This window comes from Sturnus vulgaris, chromosome 10 (assembly GCF_052056855.1).
Source record: "Sturnus vulgaris isolate bStuVul1 chromosome 10, bStuVul1.hap1, whole genome shotgun sequence".
NCBI lineage: Eukaryota > Metazoa > Chordata > Aves > Passeriformes > Sturnidae > Sturnus > Sturnus vulgaris.
This window is the reverse complement of record NC_142252.1, coordinates 6,043,090-6,065,843: the sequence shown is the minus strand read 5'-3', so window position 1 is coordinate 6,065,843 and position 22,754 is coordinate 6,043,090. Positions and strand designations below refer to the sequence as shown.

Here is a 22,754-nt window from a genome sequence, read left to right as displayed (position 1 = left end):
CCAAGGGAATGTTTCACCTTGAGCAATTAGTAACGGCTCACCTGCAGCAGGTAGGGCAGGGTGTGTTGAGTATTAACAATGAAGAAAGGGTGAGCTAGTCAGACCCCCAAATTAAATATATACTATGATTTATTGATGATTATTGGCAAAATCAAAATGAAAATAACTATTTCTGTTGCCAAACAGACCTCCATTGACCAGAGAGTTAATCAGAACTCATGTTCAGGATGTCTCCCAGCATGGGCAGCCCCTGCTCACCCTCACAGTGGGATGTTGGCATGTTTCTTCCAAGGACTGGACTGGGATTTACTGGCCAGCACGTCGAGGTCATGGCAGATGCGTGTGCGGGTGGTCGAAGGCTGGATGATGTCATCAACAAACCCTGAAAAAGATTAAAACAAAAGAAACCTCAACCTGAGCAACCATGAAGTATTTGCCTCCCAGCCTTCTGTGTCTAGGCTAACCCATAAGTTAGCAAAATCAGAACAATGGTTAGAATAAGTAAGTTCACAAGTTATAAATTAACTAAATTTAAAATAGCCTGAGAAGGAAACATTCCTGAGTCAGTCTTTAAATTTTGAATATAACTTGCCTTTTAGAGTACAGTTACGGCTCCAAAACTGGAAGTAAAAACAGTGGAAAAATTTGCTCCTGAGAGTTCTGGAGAACATAACTGAACTGAGCCCTACTCTTTCTTCAGGCTTTGTGTCTAGAGCTGTATAACAGACTGGCAAAGCACCTATGCTATAAAGGAAAAGGCTGAATTTTGAGACACTTTCTACTATTTACACAATTGAAAATGCACTTCACAGAGCAGTCCCCACTTTTCACCAGGCTCTTTGCAGCTGAAGATGTGTCTTGTGTCCAAATATTGTCCACATGCACATGCTGTGGTTAAGCATCACCCTTCTAACTCAGACACAAGTAACTTAATTGTTAGCAAAAGATTTACTCAATAGCACAACTTTATCTGCATGCAGTGGGAAGCCAAATGGGAACACAGTGTGGCAGACAACCATACCTCTCATGGCAGCAGGGAAGGGGTTTGCAAACTTATCCACGTACTCCTCCTCTGCATTCGCCTCCTTTCCTCTGAAGATGATCTGCACAGCACCCTGGGAGCAGAGAGGCTCAGGTCAGTGACAGTCCCTCAGAACTCTGGGAGCATCCCCCGTGCCTGCAGCACCAGGACAGTCCATGGTGCTGGCAGGGCACTGGTGCAGCACAGTGAGAAGGGCCTGGACTCACCTTGGCTCCCATCACGGCCACCTCGGCTGTGGGCCAGGCATAATTCACGTCTCCTCGTAAGTGCTTGGAGCTCATCACGTCGTAGGCACCCCCGTAGGCCTGTAACACAAACCAGGACATCCACTCCAGGAGTGGCCTGGCAGCAGCAAAAGCCTGCATTGCTCCTGCAGCTTCTTCTATCCAGACACAAGCAGCTGGGACTGGATTTTACCTGAAGGAGAGCATGAGCATCTCCACTTTGTGGCAGCAATCTCCTAGGAATAGACACCACTTCCACTAGAGCCCCAAAAGAGCAAGGAAGGGGGTTGCTGGTGGTAACCAAGCTCATTCTGCAAGGCAGGCAGGGACGGGTCAGTGTGTATCCAGACCAGCAGGCCTCGACCTGCACCCTGCACATGCACACAAACCAATCAGGCAGTGTGCTTCTGGAATTTCCTGGCCAGGGAATGCAGCACTCAGGCTCTGCAGTGCTCCACTCTGGAACTGGAAATGCTCCAGACAGCAGTGATGAACAGATACTGCAGGACTGCAGAGCAAACTGCAGTGCAGTCCCTGTCAGGGCAGTACTGAACAGTGCAGTAAGGCTGCAGGATTGACAAGTACTGCATGAAAATACTCAGAACAATCAGAGAAGGCAAAGGAACAGAAAGTTCTTTTTGAGTTTTGCCATGATAAGCCAAAAGTACATCAGAAAAATGAGCAGGAGGGGCAGAGCAGCAAAGAGAAGGCTAAGGCTGTAAGGTGCCAGCACCAGAGCTTATGGCAGTAGGGTGTCTCAGGTACCTTATGGAGGAAGGAAGATGAGGTAGAGTATAGCAGAAGTCTGGGGAGCGAAAGAAGCCACATGAGTGTTCAACCTGTAGACACAGCAGAAGACAGATGCAGCCAGTGCTGGGTTTGCAGAGGGAGGCTCAGGAGGCAAGACAGGAGAAAGCAGAATTGCTGCAAACAGATGGCATGTTCTTAGTAAGACAGGCTGGGTGACATGGGACAAGTACTTGAGTGAAGGCATTCCAGACAGAAAGCAGGGAGCAGAAACTGAAAGTTCAGAGGGGTACAGAGACAAGTGGAAGGAAGAAACAGAGGTAGTGGCCTGGGAATAGAAGAAGTGGCCCCTCATAACGTTATACAAAGAGGTGTTACCAGATGGGACAAACAGAGATGTGACAATGATAGCACCACTGAGACAGACAGACAAAGCTTGGTTTAACTAAAATTGCCACTAGTGGAAAGAGGAACTCTGGAAGACCGCCATGGAATTTGCCAGCTTACCTTTCTGGTAATGACAGTGATCTTAGGCACAGTTGCCTCTGCAAAGGCAAAGAGCAGCTTGGCACCATGACGTATAATCCCACCGTACTCCTGAGCCGTGCCTGCCAAGGACAAGGAATTGCTTCACTCCAGGGAATTCACACAACCCCATCATCTGTCACCAGCAGCAAACCTGACCACCACCACAACCATGTTAATACCCTAGAGAAGATCATGCCAGGCAGTGCAAGACACTGAGAAACAAAAATCAGAGCAGCAGCTGTTTGTATGGAAGGTCACAGAAGCAAAGCTCAGCAGATGGGACCTTCCTAGGAACAAAATACAGTTAGAGCATTTCCAAGACTCCAGATTTGACCAGCAGTAGGAAACAGCCTAGAGTCACTTCTGCAGAAACCTCACCTTCCAAGCCCCCTCTTTTCTAGACCACACAGTAAGCAGCTTGGCTACTCTGCCATACTGAGGACCTACCCTAGATTTAGCCCTAGGTCTGAGTGACAGGGCTGTAACACCCCCTCTGGGCAGCAGATACAGCAGGTGGACAAGGCTGGTTCTCCTGCTGCAGCAGAGCCTGAAGAGCAACACATGCCAGGATCAGCTGAGGGACTGCAGCAGATGTGGGTGGAACATCCTCAAGTGGCCCCAGCTGCCACTGCTCCCTGCCCAGAGCCGGCGGTGCCAGCTCTCCCCTCATCCTGTCCCAAGGGCTGGGGGACAGCACTGGACTGCCTCTCCTGGCCAAGCACAGCCTGTGCAGGGCCTCCTCCTGCTGCCACCCTGCCCAGCAAGACATCAAAGCAACATCTAAAAACACAGCTCAGCATTTACTGGGATGTGGAGCCTCAGTACAATACAGCAATCAGTGTAACTTACAACAAGGGCAGCATCTCCAAGGAATGCAGCTTTCTTCCTTGCACAGGTCACAGTCACAGCTTTTGGCAGTAGCACAAAGCTTTCCAGAGCATGGTATCCCCAAGCCTGCCCCTGGCAAACTGGCCATTCTAGTGTTTCTACCAGGCTGCTGGAGACTGCAGTATTACCTGTGTCTCTCTCCTCAGGTAACTCCAGCAAAACTTTGTAACTCCTGAACACACTCGTTAGTTAGGCACTAATTAATTTTCCTACAATTTTTTCCACATTTCACTATCGTTTTGTGATGACTAGTGCACTTAGAATACAGAGTTTCTGTCCCAGGAAGTGGGATTTTTAAACCTGGTTTATTTAAGTCTACTGCAGCAAAAGTCTTCTCAGAGTTCTGAAAATGGGTTTTTAACACCAACACACCATGCACCACACTGAACTCTAAGGGTAAGGCATACCTGGCAGAAACCCAGGGACATCCACAAAGGTGATCAGGGGGATGTTGAAGGCATCACAGAACCGAACAAAGCGGGCTCCTTTCACAGAAGAATTTATGTCTAAGCAGCCTGAGGTTAAGAACACAGAAAAAGGTGTTAGCAACTTCAGGGATCTGCAGTAATTCAAGGCAACTCAAAATCACACTATTTTAGCTGTGTTGTCTTCTTAAAAAAAAGGAAAAGCTTATCTGTAGATAATGTGGAGATTATCTGCCATGAAGCTTTCCTGGTTTAGAACTAAGATCACAGAACAAGCTACACTCAAAATATCATTTCATTTTTCTGACTCCATGTGAAAAGACTTTCTATCCCAAAACATAACAGTTTAATTACATACACATCATTTAAACTATTTTTTCTATCACTTTCTCTTCATTAGTATTTTTCAGATCAGTCATACTGAAAGGTTACAGAGTTCTCCGTTTAAAAAACCCAAACCTTAAACAGTTCAATAATATTTTGAGAAAGATCAGCATTTCTGGTAGACACAGTGCAAACTGTTTCTGTTCTATTTCAGTGCCATTTAGAATTATATTAGGCACAACTATATTAAAACACGTTTTGTATCAAAGCCTCTGTATTAAAAAGAGCTGTTAAAATTTAAAATACTAAATTAAGATTAAATTTATATTCAAACCTTGTGTCTAGTATCTTGATGGTCATATCTTGTAGAGGTGAAACAAATGAAACACTATACTGGGTCATCTGATTTTCCCAAACAGATACAAGAATTAAACACAAGGAGTAAACCAGAACATTCTGACTGGGGAAGGTCACTTCAGAAATTACTCAGTAAGGAAAGAAAGCAAAATCCCTGGACAGTTAAGAAGGGTGATTTAGCTAGAGCTGCACGTTGTACCTTCATATACAAACCATGTGAGGTCAAGAGCTCCATACTTGTGCATCTGAAGGCTTTGCACTGTTCAGCTGCAGTGAGATAACGTCCCCTCACCCTACAGATGAGTTTTAGAGATTTTACTGACATGGAAGGAAGTGTGCAGTTTCCATGCCATAATTAACCCAGTTAATTGCAGGCTGCTGCCAAATGAATGGTGCTCTTCTCCCCTTTCCTCCCCACCCCATGTGCAGCTACTGCTCCTCTTGGGCTGGATGCAGCACTGATTTAATTACCTGGGAGCAAGATCACCCTGCTGAGCCAGTAAAGAAATGGTCTCCAGTTTGTTTCACAGCTCACAGCTGCATTACAGTGAGGTTCAAGACAAAGCAAGTGGTGGAAAAACACAAAATGAGCAGCTCTGACCTTACACAGCATGCAGAGAAAGACAGAGAGGCAAAGCACTGAGGAGTCTCACACTGGACTCTAACCTGAGGCTACTTTGGGCTGGTTGCCCACGATCCCAACGGTCCGTCCGTTCATCCTGGCAAATCCAACCACGATGTTCTTGGCATAGGTCGGCATGATCTCAAAGAATTCCCTCTCATCCACAATCTGCAAAGGGGAGAGGCAGGCAGAGCCCATATGAGGCCAGAGAGAGGTGCATAAAAACACGGGCAAACACAAACTCAGTTACCTTAGTACTGCAACTTTTAAAACAGTTCAGAACTTGCAGAATTTTGAAGGAAAGAGAGGGAGGGGAACCTTTTAGTCTTTGCAGCCTTCACTGCAAGAATTAACTAGTCCTACAAAAACTACCAAAACTGTCAGTTAAGCGTTCCATCAAAAACACCTTTATGAATTAAAGCCTTTCTTCCTGGCTTAGGACAAAATGCAAATCACGTGTTAAGAACTTCTTCCTCACATCTTAATTAGGAGCACTTAAAGACCGATTTCCAGTGACAAAACAGTACTTCCTGGAGCTCAGAATCTCCCGGTGACATGTTTGATGTAATCTCTCTTGGCAAGCTCAGAGCTCTTTATTGGAGCTGCCAGCACAGCCCTGCTGCCCCAGGGTCAGTGCTGGGTGACCCCCAGGGAATGCAGGGAATACAGTGCCCAGCCAGCATTCACCTGGAACCACACACTTGTGTGGCTGCACTCCCTCGGGCTGGAGCTCAGTGTGTGCCCTGCCAAGGGCCAGCCCTGGTGCATGAGGCACGATCAGAACTCACACGTTGCAGAAGATCAGAATTATCCATGGAGCAGTAGCGACACCTACACATGGCTGCCTGGGCTTCCAGCAGGATTTGCCAGTTCCATCTGTTTATGGCAGCTGTTCCCATACACACTGCAGTGTGCCAGTCATTTCATTAGCCTCAGTCTTAAAAAAGTTGTGGAAAATGTAAGCAGTATAAAAGTGGTTATTTCTTTCCTTAATACTTCCCAAAATCTGTGGGAGGGCTTGGGGGTTTTCTCCTAATTCAGCTAATGATTTTTATTACATGCCACCTTTGAACTTTCATTACACATCCTGCTGAAATTCAGGGTGGAAGAATCCAGGGATTAAAAATACCCTGAGCTTGCTTTCATCACAAAAATGCCTCTAAATGCAGCCAGTTGCAAACTGTGTCATTTCAGAAAAACAGATATATATTTGATTGTACTGCACGGGTACATAACTCTTAGCATAAAAAGGGAAGGGTAAATCTCTGCATTCTGGGTACTTTATTACTTTTACATAGAAGTGCTAGAATCCAAGACAGAAGAATCAAAGTGCAGGGAGGGGCCAAGCAACAGAACGCAAGGGGTTCTGAGCCCAGAAAGAACTGAATGGCACAATCTTTCATCTGTATAGTTGTGTATACAGCATAAGATGTATCCTGAAAACAAATCTTGGGATTCTGCTAAAGTCTTTTTTTCCCCCTGCGGTTTTTGTTGTCCATTCACAGTTACTCCACAGGTAGAAATAGTCACTTATAAAGACTGAAATAAATAAGTAACTATCTGTATCTTCAGCACCATTCTACTGGTTTCTGTCAATTATTTAACCCAGAATGTAACACATGCACGTTTAATCTGAACGCTGTCAGACTTACGGAGTGTATGATGTCCAGCATATCATAGGCTTTGGTTGACTCACTTGGGACAATGGTGTCCAGCTCTGGAACCCAGCGGTCACTGTGGAGAGCAGGGAAGTGTGAGCAACAACATTTAAGGGCCAAATGAACACCAAGACCGAAAACTCGGGTAAACATTTCCTCCTCTCAGAAACTTCGGAAACCTCCTCAAATACGGGGAAAAGAACCGGTTCTCTTCATCTCGGGCAGCCTGAGCAGCCTCCTCCTGAAGGAGACCCCTGTTCCAAGAGCTTGGGAAGCCGTGAGCAGCAGGGTCCGGCGGGGCTGCGGGGACACGGCCGGGAGGCGGCCGGGCTGCAGGGGGCACTGCCGGCTCGCAGACACACGGGCGTGGGGACACGGCCGAGAGGCTGCAGGGACACGGGGGCTGGCGGCAACAGAGCCCGGTCCCTACAGCTGCCCAGAGCCCTTCTCCCGCGGCGGCCCAAGGCTCCCTGTCACACCCCAGGATCTCGGGAACAGCACACTTACCCTGCCCTGCCCACGCTGTCACCCGGGGCTTTGAACGCACTAAGCTGGAGAAAACAATTCCATGCTTATTTCCCCATCCCCAAACAAGCAGAGAGTGGGGAAAACATATCCACACTGTGTCTTCCCTTCACTGGCTGTGGTTGAAGACTCTTTCCTGTTTCTCCCCTTAGAGTTACACATTTTCACGTGGAGTTTTCCTGTAAGAGACCCTGCCCAGCCATCAGCAGCGACAGGATCAGTTCCCCAGCTTTGATCACATTATCCTCATTAGGGACCACTCAGCAGTGGCACCCACTGCGGCTGCAGGGGTGTCAATTTTTAGGAGTCACCACTGAGAAGGTTTCAGGGAGTATTATATTTGTGCTATTCCATAAAAATACTGATCTCTGTTTGTTATAAATGGTGTTTCTATGGAGTTCTTACTGAATTAATATTTTAACAATGCCGTGATTTAGAACATTTTGAATAAGACAACACAAGGCTTTACACAAACAATTTAAAACTGAAGAAAGCAATGTGTGGTTTGCCAAAATCAGACCAAAGTTAAAAGTACAGCCCCATGGTTGTCTCTGTGCTCCCTCAGACACTCGGGATGAGGGAGGCACAGCCCCTTGCAGGGAAGGGAAGGGACACAGCTATTTATAGAACAAAGTTCACAGCAACACTTCAAGTGCTTTTTCCATACGAATACAAATATTGCATACAAACACCTGCATAAAATGATATAATGGAACCTTAATCTGAAGTTAAACTTGTTTTAATATACTAAACTCCAAGATAAAAGCAATTCTAAACTTTCTTGTCCATAAAGTAGATACAGATGTGCTCCAAGCTCTGTCCTGCAACCTTTGGTACCCCAAAGTATAGAAGAGGAAAAATGAAATTATTGTTCTCATAAATTCACGGTGCTGAAGGAAATTTTAACAGCATTAAAAACACTATAGTACATTTGAAAATCTTCAAACATCTACAGACACAGGACATCTGGAGCTTGCTGCTGCACTCACTGGGCTTAAGAGGTGTTTCTTACAGATCCCACTTTGTGGGACAGAACTGCTACTCATTGTTAAAGCCTGTGACAGCTGGAGACACCCTCACCAGATGGACACTGGGTTTCATTCAAGGCAGAAATGAAACTGCACTTGGTTTCCAAGAGCTGGCAATAACCTCCTCCAGAAGTTTGCAGAGACACAGAGAGGTAAAATCCCACCATGCTATGCAGGAAATGCAATGCATCAGACACCTCCCACAGGCAGGGGACATCTCACCAGGGTACTGCAGGAAACTTGTAAGTCTTGGAACCCAGGCCACTGACAACAAACATTCACCAACACAAGCTTCAGCAGCCAAGGCTGGCATTTTTCAACGTCAAAAAGAACTTATCTAACTAGAGGGAAAAACCAACCAAAAAAACCCCCAACAGCCCCAGGACTTCACAATGAAAGCACAAGTAGGTTACATTTGATTTGCATAATTTGTGGCAATTGTTTTGGTGTGAAAACAATGCAATAAGAAAGCAATTACTCTAGAGGAATGGACTGGGACTGGAGCAGCTCTAAGGATCAAACACATCAATCTCAAGCAAAAGGAATCTATTAAGATGTCAGTATGTCCAGATGAAATAATACCAATATGTGCATTAGGACCACAAATGGGAAAACTATTGGAGATGCTGCTATAAAACCAGACAAATTTAACAAATAGATCTGCCTTAAGACTAAACTGAAGTTCTTAGTACAAACTGCATTTATTATATCTCATGCCTTGTAAAAGATTAGTTCTTTTTTTCTTAAGTAAGACAAATCTCTTTTACTTTAGTAACTGCAACCTAACTAACACTTCTCACAAATAAACTGCTTGTTATAAAGTACATTGATTTTAAAAATGGAGTGTTGCTTCTATGGTGAAATTAAAATACCAAAATCAAGTCTGTAGAGAGCAATTATCCAAGTACAACTTGTTGATTGCTTATAAAGATCATGATAACCTCAAAGACAATCCTCCAACTCAGCAAATAATATAAGATATTTGCTTTGGTTTTGTCACTATCAAAACAGAGCAGTCAAGAAAAGAACAGAACCAGACCAGCACAGTTTAATGAACTCCTAAAGATCAACACTACCTCAGAAAAATTTAGGACTAGTAATTAACCTGTCTGGCCATTCTCTAAAAGAAAATGTCAAATTTATTTTTTTAAAAAAGTAAAAAATGTATCTCAGGGATCAGAGCAGTGATTTGTAAAATCAATCCAAAAGCACCTTCCCAAAGAAACTGTTACACAGACACTGAAAAGCACAGTGAGGGATGAAGAGAAAATAATCTTCCAGACTCACATGTCAAAATTATCACACATGACGAGCCCCAAGACACATCACACATATGAGAGGAGCTGAAAGGAATATATTCAAGCACCACTCCCATGCAGGAGAGTGCAACAGCCTCTTGAGGGTTCCCTAGGGAAAGGGTTGAACTTGAATGGAACTGGAGCTTGGGTCAAAATGCTTTTACTCCACTGACATTCTCTGCCTTCCAGTCTTAGCAAGGCTCTCTGCTCAGTGTCCCGTGCTTCTCTCTGGCCGTCTCTCAGCTCCTGGAAAAATTCCCTGATAAAAGTCTAGACAGTTGCCACTTTCCCCCTCTTGAAATGGCTCAAGTCCTTTCTGTATTATGTTGCCAACTCCACAGTGAGCCTGAGACAAGTACATAACACATAAAGCTTTCTGCCTGCCCATCTCTAACCCTTATGAGCAGAACTCATCCAACAGACACAGCTGACAGAACAGGGCAAGTTCTCCCCAGTGTGCTACTGTGCTACTTCCTACCTCTCTCACTTGTTCCAAGGACTGTGCAGCCCACCTGGACAGAGATTGCTTTTCCCCACATTCTGCACACAGCTAGACAACAGCCCTTTCAGAAAACAGAATTAAACCTAACAGTGGACACACATGTTGGAACACTTCCCATATTCACATCCCAGAATGCAGAATTATCTGCCAAGATCCCAGACACAGAACACCCATGTCTCTGTGCCCTGTAAGCCAGAGAAGCCATGAAATGCAGTGCTCAGAGAGCACCTAGCTCAGCCAGGCTCCCCTTACCTGGGATCATGGCACTCGCAGACTGGAGCTGGATCCCGGTTGCTCAGGGGTAAATAATTAAAGAACTCTCGCAGGTTCAGCAGAGCATCGATGTCATTCTCAAAGGCCCTGTGTGCAACTCCTGCACAGACACAGTAAAGCAGAGATGGAAATCATTGTGCAAGCTTTCCTTTCCAAATATATACCAATAAAGATAGAAACAAACAACAGCAAGACTCTTTAAACTTGAGCTATTAACAATCAGGAGTCTTAAGCCACCAAATCTGACCAGCTAAAAATATCTAGAAAACATGTGCTGTATCAACTTCCTCCAGAACAGGTCTGGATTGCTGACCTCAATTAAAAATAATGTGAAGTAGTTTATCAGCTGGCACAGCCCTAGCTGGGCTCCAGCCTTCTGGAACTCTGTTCAGGTTACTGTGCTGCACCCAAGTGTTGGACTACAAATGCTTTTTATAAAAGGGCTGGATCTGGGCAGCATCTGTGTGTGTGGTTTTGGTTCATCATCAGCTCAGTTCACATAGCATTTGAGATCCCACAGTCATTTGAGTCTTGAGAAGATTCATGACTCACAGACATTTTCGCAGAGGGGAACCAAGGGAAGAAGTGCTTCAGCTCCCATTGCCACTTGGTTTATAGTTAATCCTTTCAATCAATCACATTAGTGAGCAAACAAGAAATCGTTGAGAATCTTTCAACCCATGCAAATGTCCGGACAACAAACAAAGAAACCCCACCCCAGGCTGACTTTGCGAAGTCCTGCCCCCCTGACAGTCTTCCCACTTCTAGCATCTTTTGTAGCTTTGCTACTTTTGTTTCCAAATCCCAGAACTGTCCCACATTCCCACGTTCCCTCCTTTGTGTTCTGTTACTAAACAGGAGCTGCAGGAGAGCTTACACAGAGTCAGATCCTGTGCTTAGGCAGAGCTTTGTCCCTTACACTCATCTGCATTGGCCAATGGGCTGTTTAGCCAGAACGATTCTCATTTGCTTTGAGCACAATCAGCATGTTCAGTAAAGCCCCCAGCTCTCACCAGACACTGCAGTGTGTGTCTTTGCACCCCCGAGCTGCTCCTGGGTGACATCTTCATTGGTGACAGACTTCACCACATCAGGCCCGGTGATGAACAGGTAGGATGTGTCCTGGGGGAAGGGAAAAAGCAGAAACAGTGAATGCCAGAGCCAAGCTGCAAAAGCACCTAAGGAACAGCCACAGCCTCTAGAGAATTCCCCCAAAATAAGAACAGAGGGACAAATTTCTTTAAAAGGCTGCATTGCATTAAAAATCCACCAAAGATGCAATTGTCCAAAAGTTATTTGGGAAAGTCTTTCTCAACTTTTCATGCAAAATAAAAATCCAAAGCAGGAGATCATCTCAGAAGATACCCATTCCCATGTGGTCACTTAGTGTGGAACCAATGTCACCAGCAGCAGTTCAGGACACACCCTTACCTTCACCATGAATGTGAAATCAGTTAAGGCAGGAGAATACACAGCTCCACCAGCACAAGGACCCATGATGAGGGAGATTTGGGGAATGACACCAGAACACAAAACATTTCTCTGAAATAGGAAAAAAAAAATCTGGTTTTACCAAAGAAGTCTTTAAATCTGTGCCTAAATTTTGCAAGAATTCACCATTACAAACAGGACTGTTTTATCTACTGGCAGACAAATATCTGGAGAGAATCTCTTGATGCAAATTGAACCAAAATGAGTTTGTTATTTCTGTTTTTCTCCTTTCTGTTCCCATACAGTTGATTCCCTATACCATGCAAAGGAGATAACATGAGCCACTCAACACATGCTGCCAGGGCAAAAACTGCCCTGAGTGAGCTTGGAGTTGGAAGGAGTGGATGTCCCTGACATTTGAATGTGTAGGTACACTGTGCTCAGAGGTAGAAGTAAGCTTACTGACCAACTGAGGGATGGATTCTTTTAAAATCGGGTTTCTGCACCAGCTGGAGTTTTACACAGAGGTGAATGGCTACCATCCAACATGGATGGTGTGCTGTCCAAAAATCCACTTACACTGCTTGTTGCTCAACTGGGTCACCAACGACTTCTGTAACTGTTCCTCCCAGACTGCACCACACCAAAACCTGTCAGCTTTTGACTGAACTGAGATCCCACCTGCTTTCCTACTGAAAGGGCAGTTCAGGAAAGGAAAAATTCTTGCATTAACCATAAAAATCCTCTAGGAACAGAAAATTTCACCAGTGCAAACAACACTGGACACTCCCAGACAGTAAGGTTAACACTGACCTGCACACTTCTTTGAACAGAAACTTCTCTGGCTTGCATGCCTTCCTTCTCCACTGCCCTGAAACTCTATTTTATTTTCCTCCCTAACCCCCTTCTTGGCAGAACAGGCACTTCACTGCTTCTGATAGGAGCTTTCCAAGTTTCCTTTCAGTGCACAGTGCTTAATTTACTTTAAGTCCTCTTTCTCAAGTGGAAATCCTTCACCTTTTACAAACCTTATTGAAAATAACTGCTGTGTGAAATTGATAACATATCTGTATTTCAGAAGGGACACAGGGAAGCTGATAGTGCATTGCAACCAAAAAACCCACTGAACTATGGTGTAGCCACCTGTCTCAAACTAATAAATGCTCAGAGAAATAACATCCCAACAAAGACAACTGAAAATTGGTGTAAACCAAGAAGTAAGTACTTGCTTGGGGTTTTCTTCTAATTAAGCAAATTTCCTGTACTTTCATTCTCACTACACATTGGATCACAGAGCTTTACAGAGCTCAGCATCACGGGTATATTTGCCCAAAGCCAAGAAAAGAACCAAAGTGCGAGTTTAACACAGTTTTATCCATTGCCTGAAACACAATGATAACCTTAATGTTCACTTACAAACACCCACTTGCATGTTTTGCCCACCTTTGTGGATGCCAAGCTCCCTGTCCATCCAGCAGCCTACTCACCAAAAATATGTCTGCATAGCCTGCCAAGGACTCCACTCCCTCCTGGATGCGGGCTCCTCCCGAGTCATTCAGCCCAATCACAGGTGCTCCAACCATGGCAGCTTGATCCATGATCTAGTGATGAACACAAACTCCTCAGTATTGATCCAGCTATGCTAAACCCCCCCAAAATATCTGCCTTCCTAGCTGTGCATCTCCACACTCAGCACTGGATTTGGATAATGCAGTGTGAGTGACACAGTCACAGGAGAGGGACAATTTCTTCCTGTTCATCAGGGGCCTCAACTGCACCTCAAACACCCCCTCAGATATGTCTCATCTGCTCTACAAAGTTTGTTGCAGTGGTGGCTGTAGAATCTCTCTAAGCTGTATATTCTAATGCTTGATTACCCTTCTTAGAACTTCTTTGGGAAGACTAAATTAAATCTTTTCTCCAGAAATTTAAACATTACATTTGTCTTGATACACAGCAGTGAGGGAGAGCAATTAGCTTATTCAGGGCCTGTACTTTTGTGAACATTCAAATACCTCAAATTTCCCTTCAGTCTTCATATTCCTCTTCATGTTTCTAGGCTAAGCACCATCAATTCAGTCCCATATCCTGTTTTCTAGGGCTCTGATCATTTTGGTTACTTGCCTCAAGATCGTACACAATACTACAATAGAGTCTTAAGTAGGAGGACTGAATTCCTTACATTCCTTGCACAAAATATTCCTGATTATTGAATTCCAGTAAAGTGTTTGCCATTTTCATAACTCTACAGCACTGCCACATTATATTAAGATCTGTTTTAACACCAAGATCAGCTTTACCTCCTAAATAATTTTTGTAAAACATCAGTTAATCCCCACTTTGAATTTTGAAGTTGCCTTTCCCTGCCCTTTTGTTATAAAATTATTTCAGACAATCTTTAACTTGCTAAGTGATTTACAATTTCAGTCCCATCTTTCCGAGTGCTTATAGCATCAACCTGGAATTTCATATTGCCTAGAAACACAGAAACCTCACTTGGTGCCACTCAGGTCAGTGGGATATGTCAGGAGACCCAAACCTCCAGCCTGCACAGGAGCTGATGCTAACTAGCTCTGTACAGTCCTAGAATTCACTGACACGTTCTGCTGTTTTCCAGGGACCTATATATGGACTTTCTTTCCCAAGGCTCTTCTACATTCTTCCTAAACAAACAAAGACTGAGCCCCAAAGCAACTGATGCCCCAAGAGCCTTCCAGCTTTGGAGCCCACCAAGAACAGCACCAACTAGTAAGGAGACACATTTTTTCTAGTTCTGTGATCAGACACTACTGCTTTAGAAAGAAGAGATCAAAGAAAACCCACCAGAAAACATCCCATTATTCCAGTACAGACATCACAAAGCTCTGTGAAAGAGTAATTCAAGTCCTTCCCAATATCAAGACCTGGTAAAACCAAATCGTTGTTATCTAGCCCAAAGTCTTCATGTTTTCTGTTGGATAGTCTGAATAATCCCTTTAACCTTAGCTTGTCTTATTGCCAGAATCTCTGGTGTGCTTCCTTCCCACACACTCCTGAGGAGTCTATGCCAAAGAGTAGTTATTTCCACAGCATAAAAGGCCTTGTGCACCAAAAATCTTGTTTCTGATCCATGGCAAGAAAATTCGGGACGATTTCCCAGCTCACACCACTCAACATTCATGCATGAAAGAGTTCTTGTCTCCCCAGTCCTGGGATTCAAAAGCTCTTCTAGCAAGACAAGCAGACAGGAATAAATAGCCACAAGTGTCTGATAAGAGAAACTCTGAGGGTCAAGATGACCTCCAAGTTGTAAAACTGTTTCTCTTCAGGCTGTTTACTTGTTACATTTGCCTTTTTTTTTAAATATTACACATTTTCACAGCATACTGTTCAGAGGAAAAAGTTTCTCCAAATTCATTCCTCATTTCTCCAGTGGACAATGAGTAGTGAATTTATATTTGTACCTGGCAAGTCTCTCATCCTTTGCAGTAGAGTAGAAGACATAACTTAACGTGACAAAGTGTGTATTACCTGGAAAAGCTTGCTCACATTCAAAAAGTTTCCAGAGGCACCGCACTCTCAGGCATGGCACATGCCAGAGCCCACTGAAGTCAGACACCAAACATTTTCTCCAAAGTCATTATCAAAACAGACTGAAAAAAGGATGCTGACAATTTTTTTGGTTTTCTCCTGTGCCATATTACCTTGCATATCTTCTGGGCATGAACTCCAGATAAACTGCCTCCAAACACAGTAAAATCCTGAAGGTAAAACACATTTTCAGATTAGGGAAAGAATAATTTCAGTAAAATGTTGTCAATAAGCCAGTAAATAACATAATCCCAGTGCTCTATATTTGGTATTCTGCTTCAAAACAACTGACTCCCTCAGTGCAGCCTGCAGATCATCCCAGCTCAACACAAGCCTCCTTTACAGGGAGGAAATACAAACCTGGACACTCATCACCATTTTAGACTCATGAGTTATATCCAAGAGTGAGGATTCTTCCAGGGCTGCTGTAGGGCCTATGTCAGCCAAAAGGCCTAAGCCTCTACCAGGCCCTGGGACTGATCCAGAAGAGGGTATTGACACCTACTGGAACAAAGAAAGCCCAGAGCCAGCTCCTGGGGAGTTTCTCTGCTGCATTGCCACAGAGCCCCAAAAACAGTGTGGACAGAGTCAGCATGGCTGTGACTAACAGCTGAACCAAAAAGGTTGGGCATCTCAGAAGGCAGCTTAATTTGGAGGGAAAAAGTTCTTTAAATATAAAAAGGGAAGAGTGTATCATGAAGGGGCACTCTTAAATTCTACTAATACAAAAACTGTCTCCTACTTGTGTTCTAAAATGAAGTTTTGTGTTTGGCTCCTCTCCACATGTTCAGGCCCATGGAACAGTGTCTCTCCTTGGAAGGAGCACACATCCAAGACAAAAAAAGGCAGAGTGTACAACTTGCTCCAAGGTAACACAGCAACAGTCACTTTGGCCATGAGAGCAAATGGAACAAAGGCTACTTTGTGGTCCAGAACAGAGCAGCACTTACTAAGAATCTGAAAGAAAGCCTTTCTTGCACAGTGAGTGACCAAGATAAGTCACTACCTAAGATGTTTCCTCTGAAATACTTTTATTTTAATATAAAAAAATACACATTTAATATAAAAAAGTATATTTTTATCTATTTATATGCTATCACAAGCTTTTTTTGCTTCTTCTTGTCTGAGGGGGCCCTGCTTCCTCCCACAGGTACATTGCTACATGGTCACAGTGAACTATTGAGAACTTATTTCAAAAGATAAGTTCACACTATTTAAAAACCAGTAAAACTTTACCTGACTGAAAACATAAGCTAGTCTCCCATTAATCCGTCCACGGCCAGTCACCACGCTGTCACCAGGATACTGCATTAAAACCAGATAAATTAATTGAAAATAATAGATGGGAAAAAAATCAAAGCAACAATGATGTCCAAAACTTCCACAAACTCCTACTAAGACAAAGCAAAGACTGTTTTCTGGGAGGTCTCCTCTTCCATGTTTGAAGTAGGGGCTCCACAAAGATTTTCCCCAGCTGTGAAAAGGAAAACTAGAGGTAATATCACATATTCATTATGTATTAGAGTAAAGATCAGTCAATTTAGCAGTTTCCCTTCAAATTTATCACATCTGGAGTTAAGGCAAATCATGCCCTCAGAGACAGAATGTACCTTTTATCAGGACTAGCTAATGTTTTTGAGAGAATGAACATAGTGCACAAACCTCTGAGGTGTTGATACAGAATAAAAAACAACCCTGGACAGGTCCAAAAATATAATTACAGTCACCTCAAATACTTGAACTTGACATGTCTCATTTTTCACCCTGTAAATAAGGGAAGAAAGAACTGGCCAAGGAAATGAAGCCTGTGAATCTTAAAATGTGTTTCTTCTATATTATATCACTTTCTAGTAAAGAAAATATATAGAGGTCTTTCAAGACAACAGTAGGAAAGGAACTTTACTGGGCTGTCAGTAAAAAAGGGAATTTCAGGCACTGAAATGCTTTTTGTTGTTTGGTATTAAAGAAGAAAAAAAAAAAAGAAGGAAGAAGGGAAGTGTGTGGTGCAGGGCCCACTCTAAGGGCCATTTATGCCCAGGTGGTTTGTTGTCAGGAAGGTCACACTTGTGACCTTTTCTCAGGTTGCACACACAGCACTGCTCTCAGCCCCTGGCACACAGAACAGCAGCACATACCTGCACTTCAGCCACTGCCACATGCAGGTGACTCCCAAAAGCCCCAGCAGCCCACAGAGCAGCCTGAATGTGAGCACAAGTCCTACCCTAACCTCCGAAAGTTCCAGGGACACTGAGAAATTCAATGCTAAACTAATATTCCAGCTCAGTGGCCACAGTTAGGTCATCTGTTGTGAAACTGTGCACTGTAAACACAATCTGCAGCTCACTGAAGGGTGAATTCTGAAGCACAAGGAAACAAATTAACCCTCTTGTGACACTCAGGACTCTGCTGCTCCTCCTATTTTCAGAAACAGCAATTTTTAGCAAGTGTGGGATGCAGCATGGAGTAACCCAATGACAGGCAACACGGCAGTTATTTGAGTTTGCTGGAGAACAGAGTAAAAAAAATAGAGGAAAAAAGATGATTGCTCTGCTATTCCAAGAGGTGAGAAAGTCTAACACAACATCCTTCACAGCACCAAGTGTCATCAGCCTCCTGTCTGACACAACAAACAAATCCTTCACCTTTGCTGTTCCCAGTGCCCCCGCTGTCCCCTCCCTCATCCACAGGCTGCAATCCTGCAACCTGAAGGACTGAAACCCAATGAATTGGTTTAAGAACTGCACAAACAGAAGTTGTAATCACTGTATGCAGCACAGGAAACACACAGAGCAGCTCTTCACCCTCCACCACAACCCACACCAAACAGCCTTTGGCTACAGGAAGATTCACAGGAACAGCAGCACCAGCCACAGACATCCCAGCAGCTCACTGGTCCCTTCTACCAAACCACAAGAGAACACTTTTCCCAGGTAGCACATTACCAGGCATCAACGCTATGGTGAGAGACTTTGGGGAGCCACAGATTTTCCCTGCGTGTGTGTGTGTGTGTGTGTGTGTAACTCCCTGTATCATGTTGGTTTAGGATACATGGCCAGAAAAGTGCCTCAGCAAGCTGAGTGCAACTGGCTAACACAGCAGTACAAATGCTGGGACTTCCAGATCAGATTGAAAGGCCCTAAAGGATTTTATGATGGTAGTTTGGCAGGCATAAATATGGATCTGAGTTGTTTCATCCAATAACTCGAATCCTATCTCTAGGAAAGCAAAGTATCTACCCTGATTTGCTCCTCGTATCTGATCTGATTGACAAAATTGCACCAACAAAGCTCTGTAGCCTCCTCTACTGTTTAAAATGCAAATCTAAGACAATTTCCAGGAAGGTATTTGATCCAAACAGATAACCTTATAAAAAAGGTATCGAGTTTAGACAACAGAAAATTCTGCAAGCTGTTAAATGGAAACTGAGAGTAATTAGAGCTAATTTACAAAACAAAATTATACATAAAAAGAAAACAAATAATAGAAATCACATGTGAACAGAAGAGCCCATTTTCAACCAGTGGGCTGGCTGCACAGCAGAGGATGCTGAAACAAGAGTTATATGAAATAAAACTACCTTATTCTTACTAGAGTCCATCCCAAAGTCAGTACATCTGTGTTCCACAAACATGTCATATTCATCGAAACTGTCGGGGTCCAACAGCAGGAGAATTCTTTCTCTTGCTGTCAGCTTTCCCTGAAACAGAGGAAGTGACAATTAACAGTCATCAGGTGGTTCTGGCTGTTTGCTGACCCCCAGCAGATGCAGTTTTATCAAGCAAAACTTCACTTGATCTGCTATACTGGGTCCATGAAGCAACTGCAGGCCCCCAAAGCTGGAAACAGCCTGTGTAGTGATTATCCTCCTCAAAAACAAACATAATGCAAGCCAGACTCTGAAAAGAAGGCTGACTGTTGGAGCAGCACTACCACAGGAGAAAGGAAACAATCTCAGAGAGTTTTCAACAAGATATAAATGCATCACAGCCATTTTTGCCTACACATTTAAATGCTGTTATTAAGGCCTTTTTTCTATTCTTAACCAGGGAACCCTTCCACAGCTAGACCAGTCCTCCCCAACAGCTGAGGGTTCAATTCATCACACTCTAATATTATTTGACTGCAGTAAATAAGAGGGAAGAGGAAGTGTGACAGCCTGCAGGGATGTTCTGACAAAATCTTCTGTTCTTTTGACTGCTGGACACTGTTACAGGCAAATGCAAGGTAAGGGCCAAGAACAGAATCAATTGACCAGATATACATGTCCCTTGCTCAGTGTTATGTAGTAAAAAATTACTGCAAAGTTCTTTGTATCTCAACGTACCAAACAAATCTGTTATTTCCAACCATGGTAAGCATGTGTCTGCAAAGGGCAGACACCTGGGTTGTCTCCTGTAGGGGATGACGTGACCCTGCATCAACATGACATTATAACACAGCTCAGCTTCTACAAAACATCTGACCAGTAGGTCAAAAAGCTCATGAAAAGCAGCAAATGCAGGAAAGCCTAAGGTAAGCCATAGTTTTAGTTTATAACATAAGCTGTTCCAGGCCCTAGACATGCAGACGTGCTTGTATATTGGTGTGTAAGTGTCCTGAATGTAACTCAGTGAGAATGAACTCTCTTCAGGTGTTGTATAACTGGGAAGGGGCACTGCTGATGGGCAGACTGATCACTGAGGAAGCCCTCATGGGAATTGCCATTCCCACATCCTTGATGCATACAAGCCACCGTGATACCACCAGGGCCTTGCACCACACTGAAAAGGTGTCCCAGAAAGAAGCAAGAAACAGAAACAGGAAATCTCTGCTGTCACCCCCATCAGTACTACCTATATTCTGAACGACAGAAGCAGGAGACTAAAACCCCACCTGTTGTCATCCCTCCCACCTGTCTTTTCCTCTGCCTTATTTCCACTTTTCTAATTCTTTGCTCTCATCTCAGAGATCAGCTTAAATTTGCAACAGCAGTGTGAAGATGAAGCTGTTGCTCATAAGTGTTAAGCATCCTAGAACTGACTTAGCATCACACTGACAGGTAGAAGCTGCAACTTCTGTCTACACTAACTCTCATGCATACATATTACAGCCAACCTCGGTGACCACTGCGAGGGAAAGCAATTAGTAAAGCAGTTGTTCTTTTTTCTACCCACAGTAACAGGCAATGGAGTCTTTAGCGCTGCTTGAGGAAAGCTTCCCGCAAAGGGGCGTCTGCAAGTGGCACGCGAAGCTGCGAGTCCCCAGAGCCGAGCGGAGCCCCGCCGTGCACGGCCTGCCCTCCCCGGCGAGCGTGCGCCCGGCGGCAGCGGGACGGGGCTTTGTTTCCGCCGGCCGCCTGTGCTGGGCTCACCCGCTTGTGCTGGGCGTCGATGCGAGCCTGGCCGCCGCCGAGCAGCGCGGCGCGGCGCTTCTCCTCGATGCGCTGGGGCACGGGGGGCGGGCGAGCCCCCGAGGCGGCGCGGCCCCGGCACAGCCGCACCGCCCGCCGCAGCACCCGCACGGCCGCCATGTCCCCGCGCTGCGCCTGCGCGCCCGCCCCGCCCCGGCCCCGGCCCCGGCCCCGCTCCCGCTCCGCTGCCCGGGTGCCCCGGCTACGGCAGAGCGGTGTGGGACACACGGCTCCGGGAGGCCGGGCCAGGGCTGCTACCAGCACCGGCCCGGAGCAGGCCGCTGCCCCAGCCCGGCCCTCCGCGGCCGAATTGTTCATCGCTGTTGTCTGTGCGCAAAGACCAGCAGGAAAATACATCAGCTTTTCCCCTTTTCCTGCGTGGCGGAGAGATTTGTGGCGCTTCAGAAGTGGGGAAGGCAAGCAGAGGTGTCAGCTCGTAAGACTATCTGGCTCCTCTTTGTTCCAAATGCCAGAAAGTACTTGTTAGGAAAACAGTCCTTGTGCCACACCGGCACCGATTCCCTGCCGCCTCCTATGAAGAGGCAGCGTGGCTCTTGTAGCAGCACACTTTGGGACGGATGAGGCAAATGGAGACCCCTTACGAAGGGACTGGGCCAGAATGCGCGGGGAATACGCAGCGCACACAGTGAGTGCCCGAGCTGCAGTGTATCCGCAATCCAGAGATCTGATGTCATCGCCTCCCAGGCAGTTCTCCAGTGTGCAGGCGCAGCCATCTGTGCAGCAGATCATTTGTTACCCCTGTAGGCCACTCCGACACCGACCACCAACCAACCACCGGCCAGTTCCACGTAGGGCGAGGTGAATATTGCCCTAAGGGCCCACATACCACCCATGAAATGCACAAGCACGGTTCTGTAGATACCACAAGTCTGAGGAACCTCCAAGAATGGAAATTCTTGGATTACATAGCATGTACAAGCTGTTGTACGATAATTCATTTTGAAAAGGCTCTCAGGCTCCAGTCCAGCCTCCTACTCAGAAGAGACTCAGCACTGAGTTCATACCAGTTTTCTCGGAGCTTTTGTCAGTTGGATCTTAATAGTCTTCAAGGACAGAGGCTGGCACACCTCTGCCAATCCAGGTTCCAGTGCCTGACTGGCTCCGTAGGGAACTGATTCCCCCCCACCCGTTCTACTCAGTAGCAACCTGCCCTGTTTCAGTTTAGGACAGCTGCGTCTTGTTCTCTGACTGTGCCCTTCAGCCAGGAGGGGTTAGAGAGGTGACAGCCACAGGCTTTCCAGTACCAGAAAGTAGCTGCTAGGGATATCCCCAATGTCCTCTCCAGGCTAACAAAGATAAAGCCCAGTCTCCCACCTCTCCTCCTTGGGGCAAGCACTCCAGCCCTTCACCATCATGCTGCCCCTCCTCACCATGATGTGCTAGCCTGGACACAGCTGTATAGCAAGAGATCCTGTCATCCTTATCCTCACCCATTGTAAGACACCTGACATGCACTGCTCTTACCTCATCCACAGAACCCCTCACTTTATCACCAGAAGGCATAGACGTTGGTCACATGATTTATTCCTGGTTAATCTATGCTGGCTATTCCAAATCACCTTCTCCATGTGACCACAAAAGGCATCCAAGAACACTTGTGCCGTGGCTTTCCTCCCAGACCAAACTGAAGGGGATCACCTTACAGTCCCAGGCTTTCTGTAGATGGGAGTAACCCCAGCCTTTCTCCAACCATCAGGGATCTCCCTGATCTCCATGACCTTTCAAAGAGAACTGTGGCATCACTGCAACTGTGGCACCTGCCAACTCTCCACCCACTTGGGTCATCCTGTCTGGTCCCCAAGAATGAGTCAAATGTCTCAGTAGCTGCTGACTCAATCATCCCCACTACAGGAGCCCCCTCCCTGAGCCCTGCCTGCAAGCACAAAGGCCTGGGGAGCTCTT

At 45.3% G+C, this 22,754-nt stretch overlaps 1 protein-coding gene across 2 annotated transcripts; it reads right to left on the bottom strand.

Moving 5' to 3' along the window:
- Positions 1-111: 111 nt before the first annotated feature.
- PCCB (propionyl-CoA carboxylase subunit beta) lies at positions 112-20,966 on the bottom strand. 2 transcript variants are annotated; one of them, XM_014870481.2, is made up of 15 exons: positions 20,793-20,966; positions 19,020-19,139; positions 16,679-16,747; positions 15,556-15,612; positions 13,360-13,473; positions 11,873-11,983; positions 11,455-11,563; positions 10,421-10,541; positions 6,810-6,891; positions 5,202-5,325; positions 3,837-3,944; positions 2,521-2,621; positions 1,249-1,347; positions 1,022-1,115; positions 112-382 (listed from the first exon to the last, which is right to left on the bottom strand). In XM_014870481.2, the coding sequence occupies exons 1-15, from the start codon at positions 20,949-20,951 to the stop codon at positions 261-263; spliced, it is 1,590 nt and encodes a 529-aa protein (XP_014725967.1). In that variant the 5' UTR covers positions 20,952-20,966; the 3' UTR covers positions 112-260. The 2 variants fall into 2 exon arrangements, with proteins under 2 accessions (XP_014725967.1, XP_088026767.1); XM_088170641.1 differs by having other exon boundaries at positions 3,837-3,949; positions 5,207-5,325.
- Positions 20,967-22,754: the final 1,788 nt, after the last annotated feature.

What these genes read in the sequence shown, in the direction of transcription:
- PCCB (XM_014870481.2), bottom strand. Translation starts at nt 20,951, where the DNA reads ATGGCGGCCGTGCGGGTGCTGCGGCGGGCGGTGCGGCTGTGCCGGGGC. An exon ending in TGGCCGTGATGGGAGCCAAG is followed by an intron (nt 1,116 to 1,248) that starts GTGAGTCCAGGC and finishes CTCTGCTCCCAG; the next exon opens with GGTGCTGTGCAGATCATCTT. An exon ending in CTTCCCTGCTGCCATGAGAG is followed by an intron (nt 383 to 1,021) that starts GTATGGTTGTCT and finishes AATCTTTTTCAG; the next exon opens with GGTTTGTTGATGACATCATC.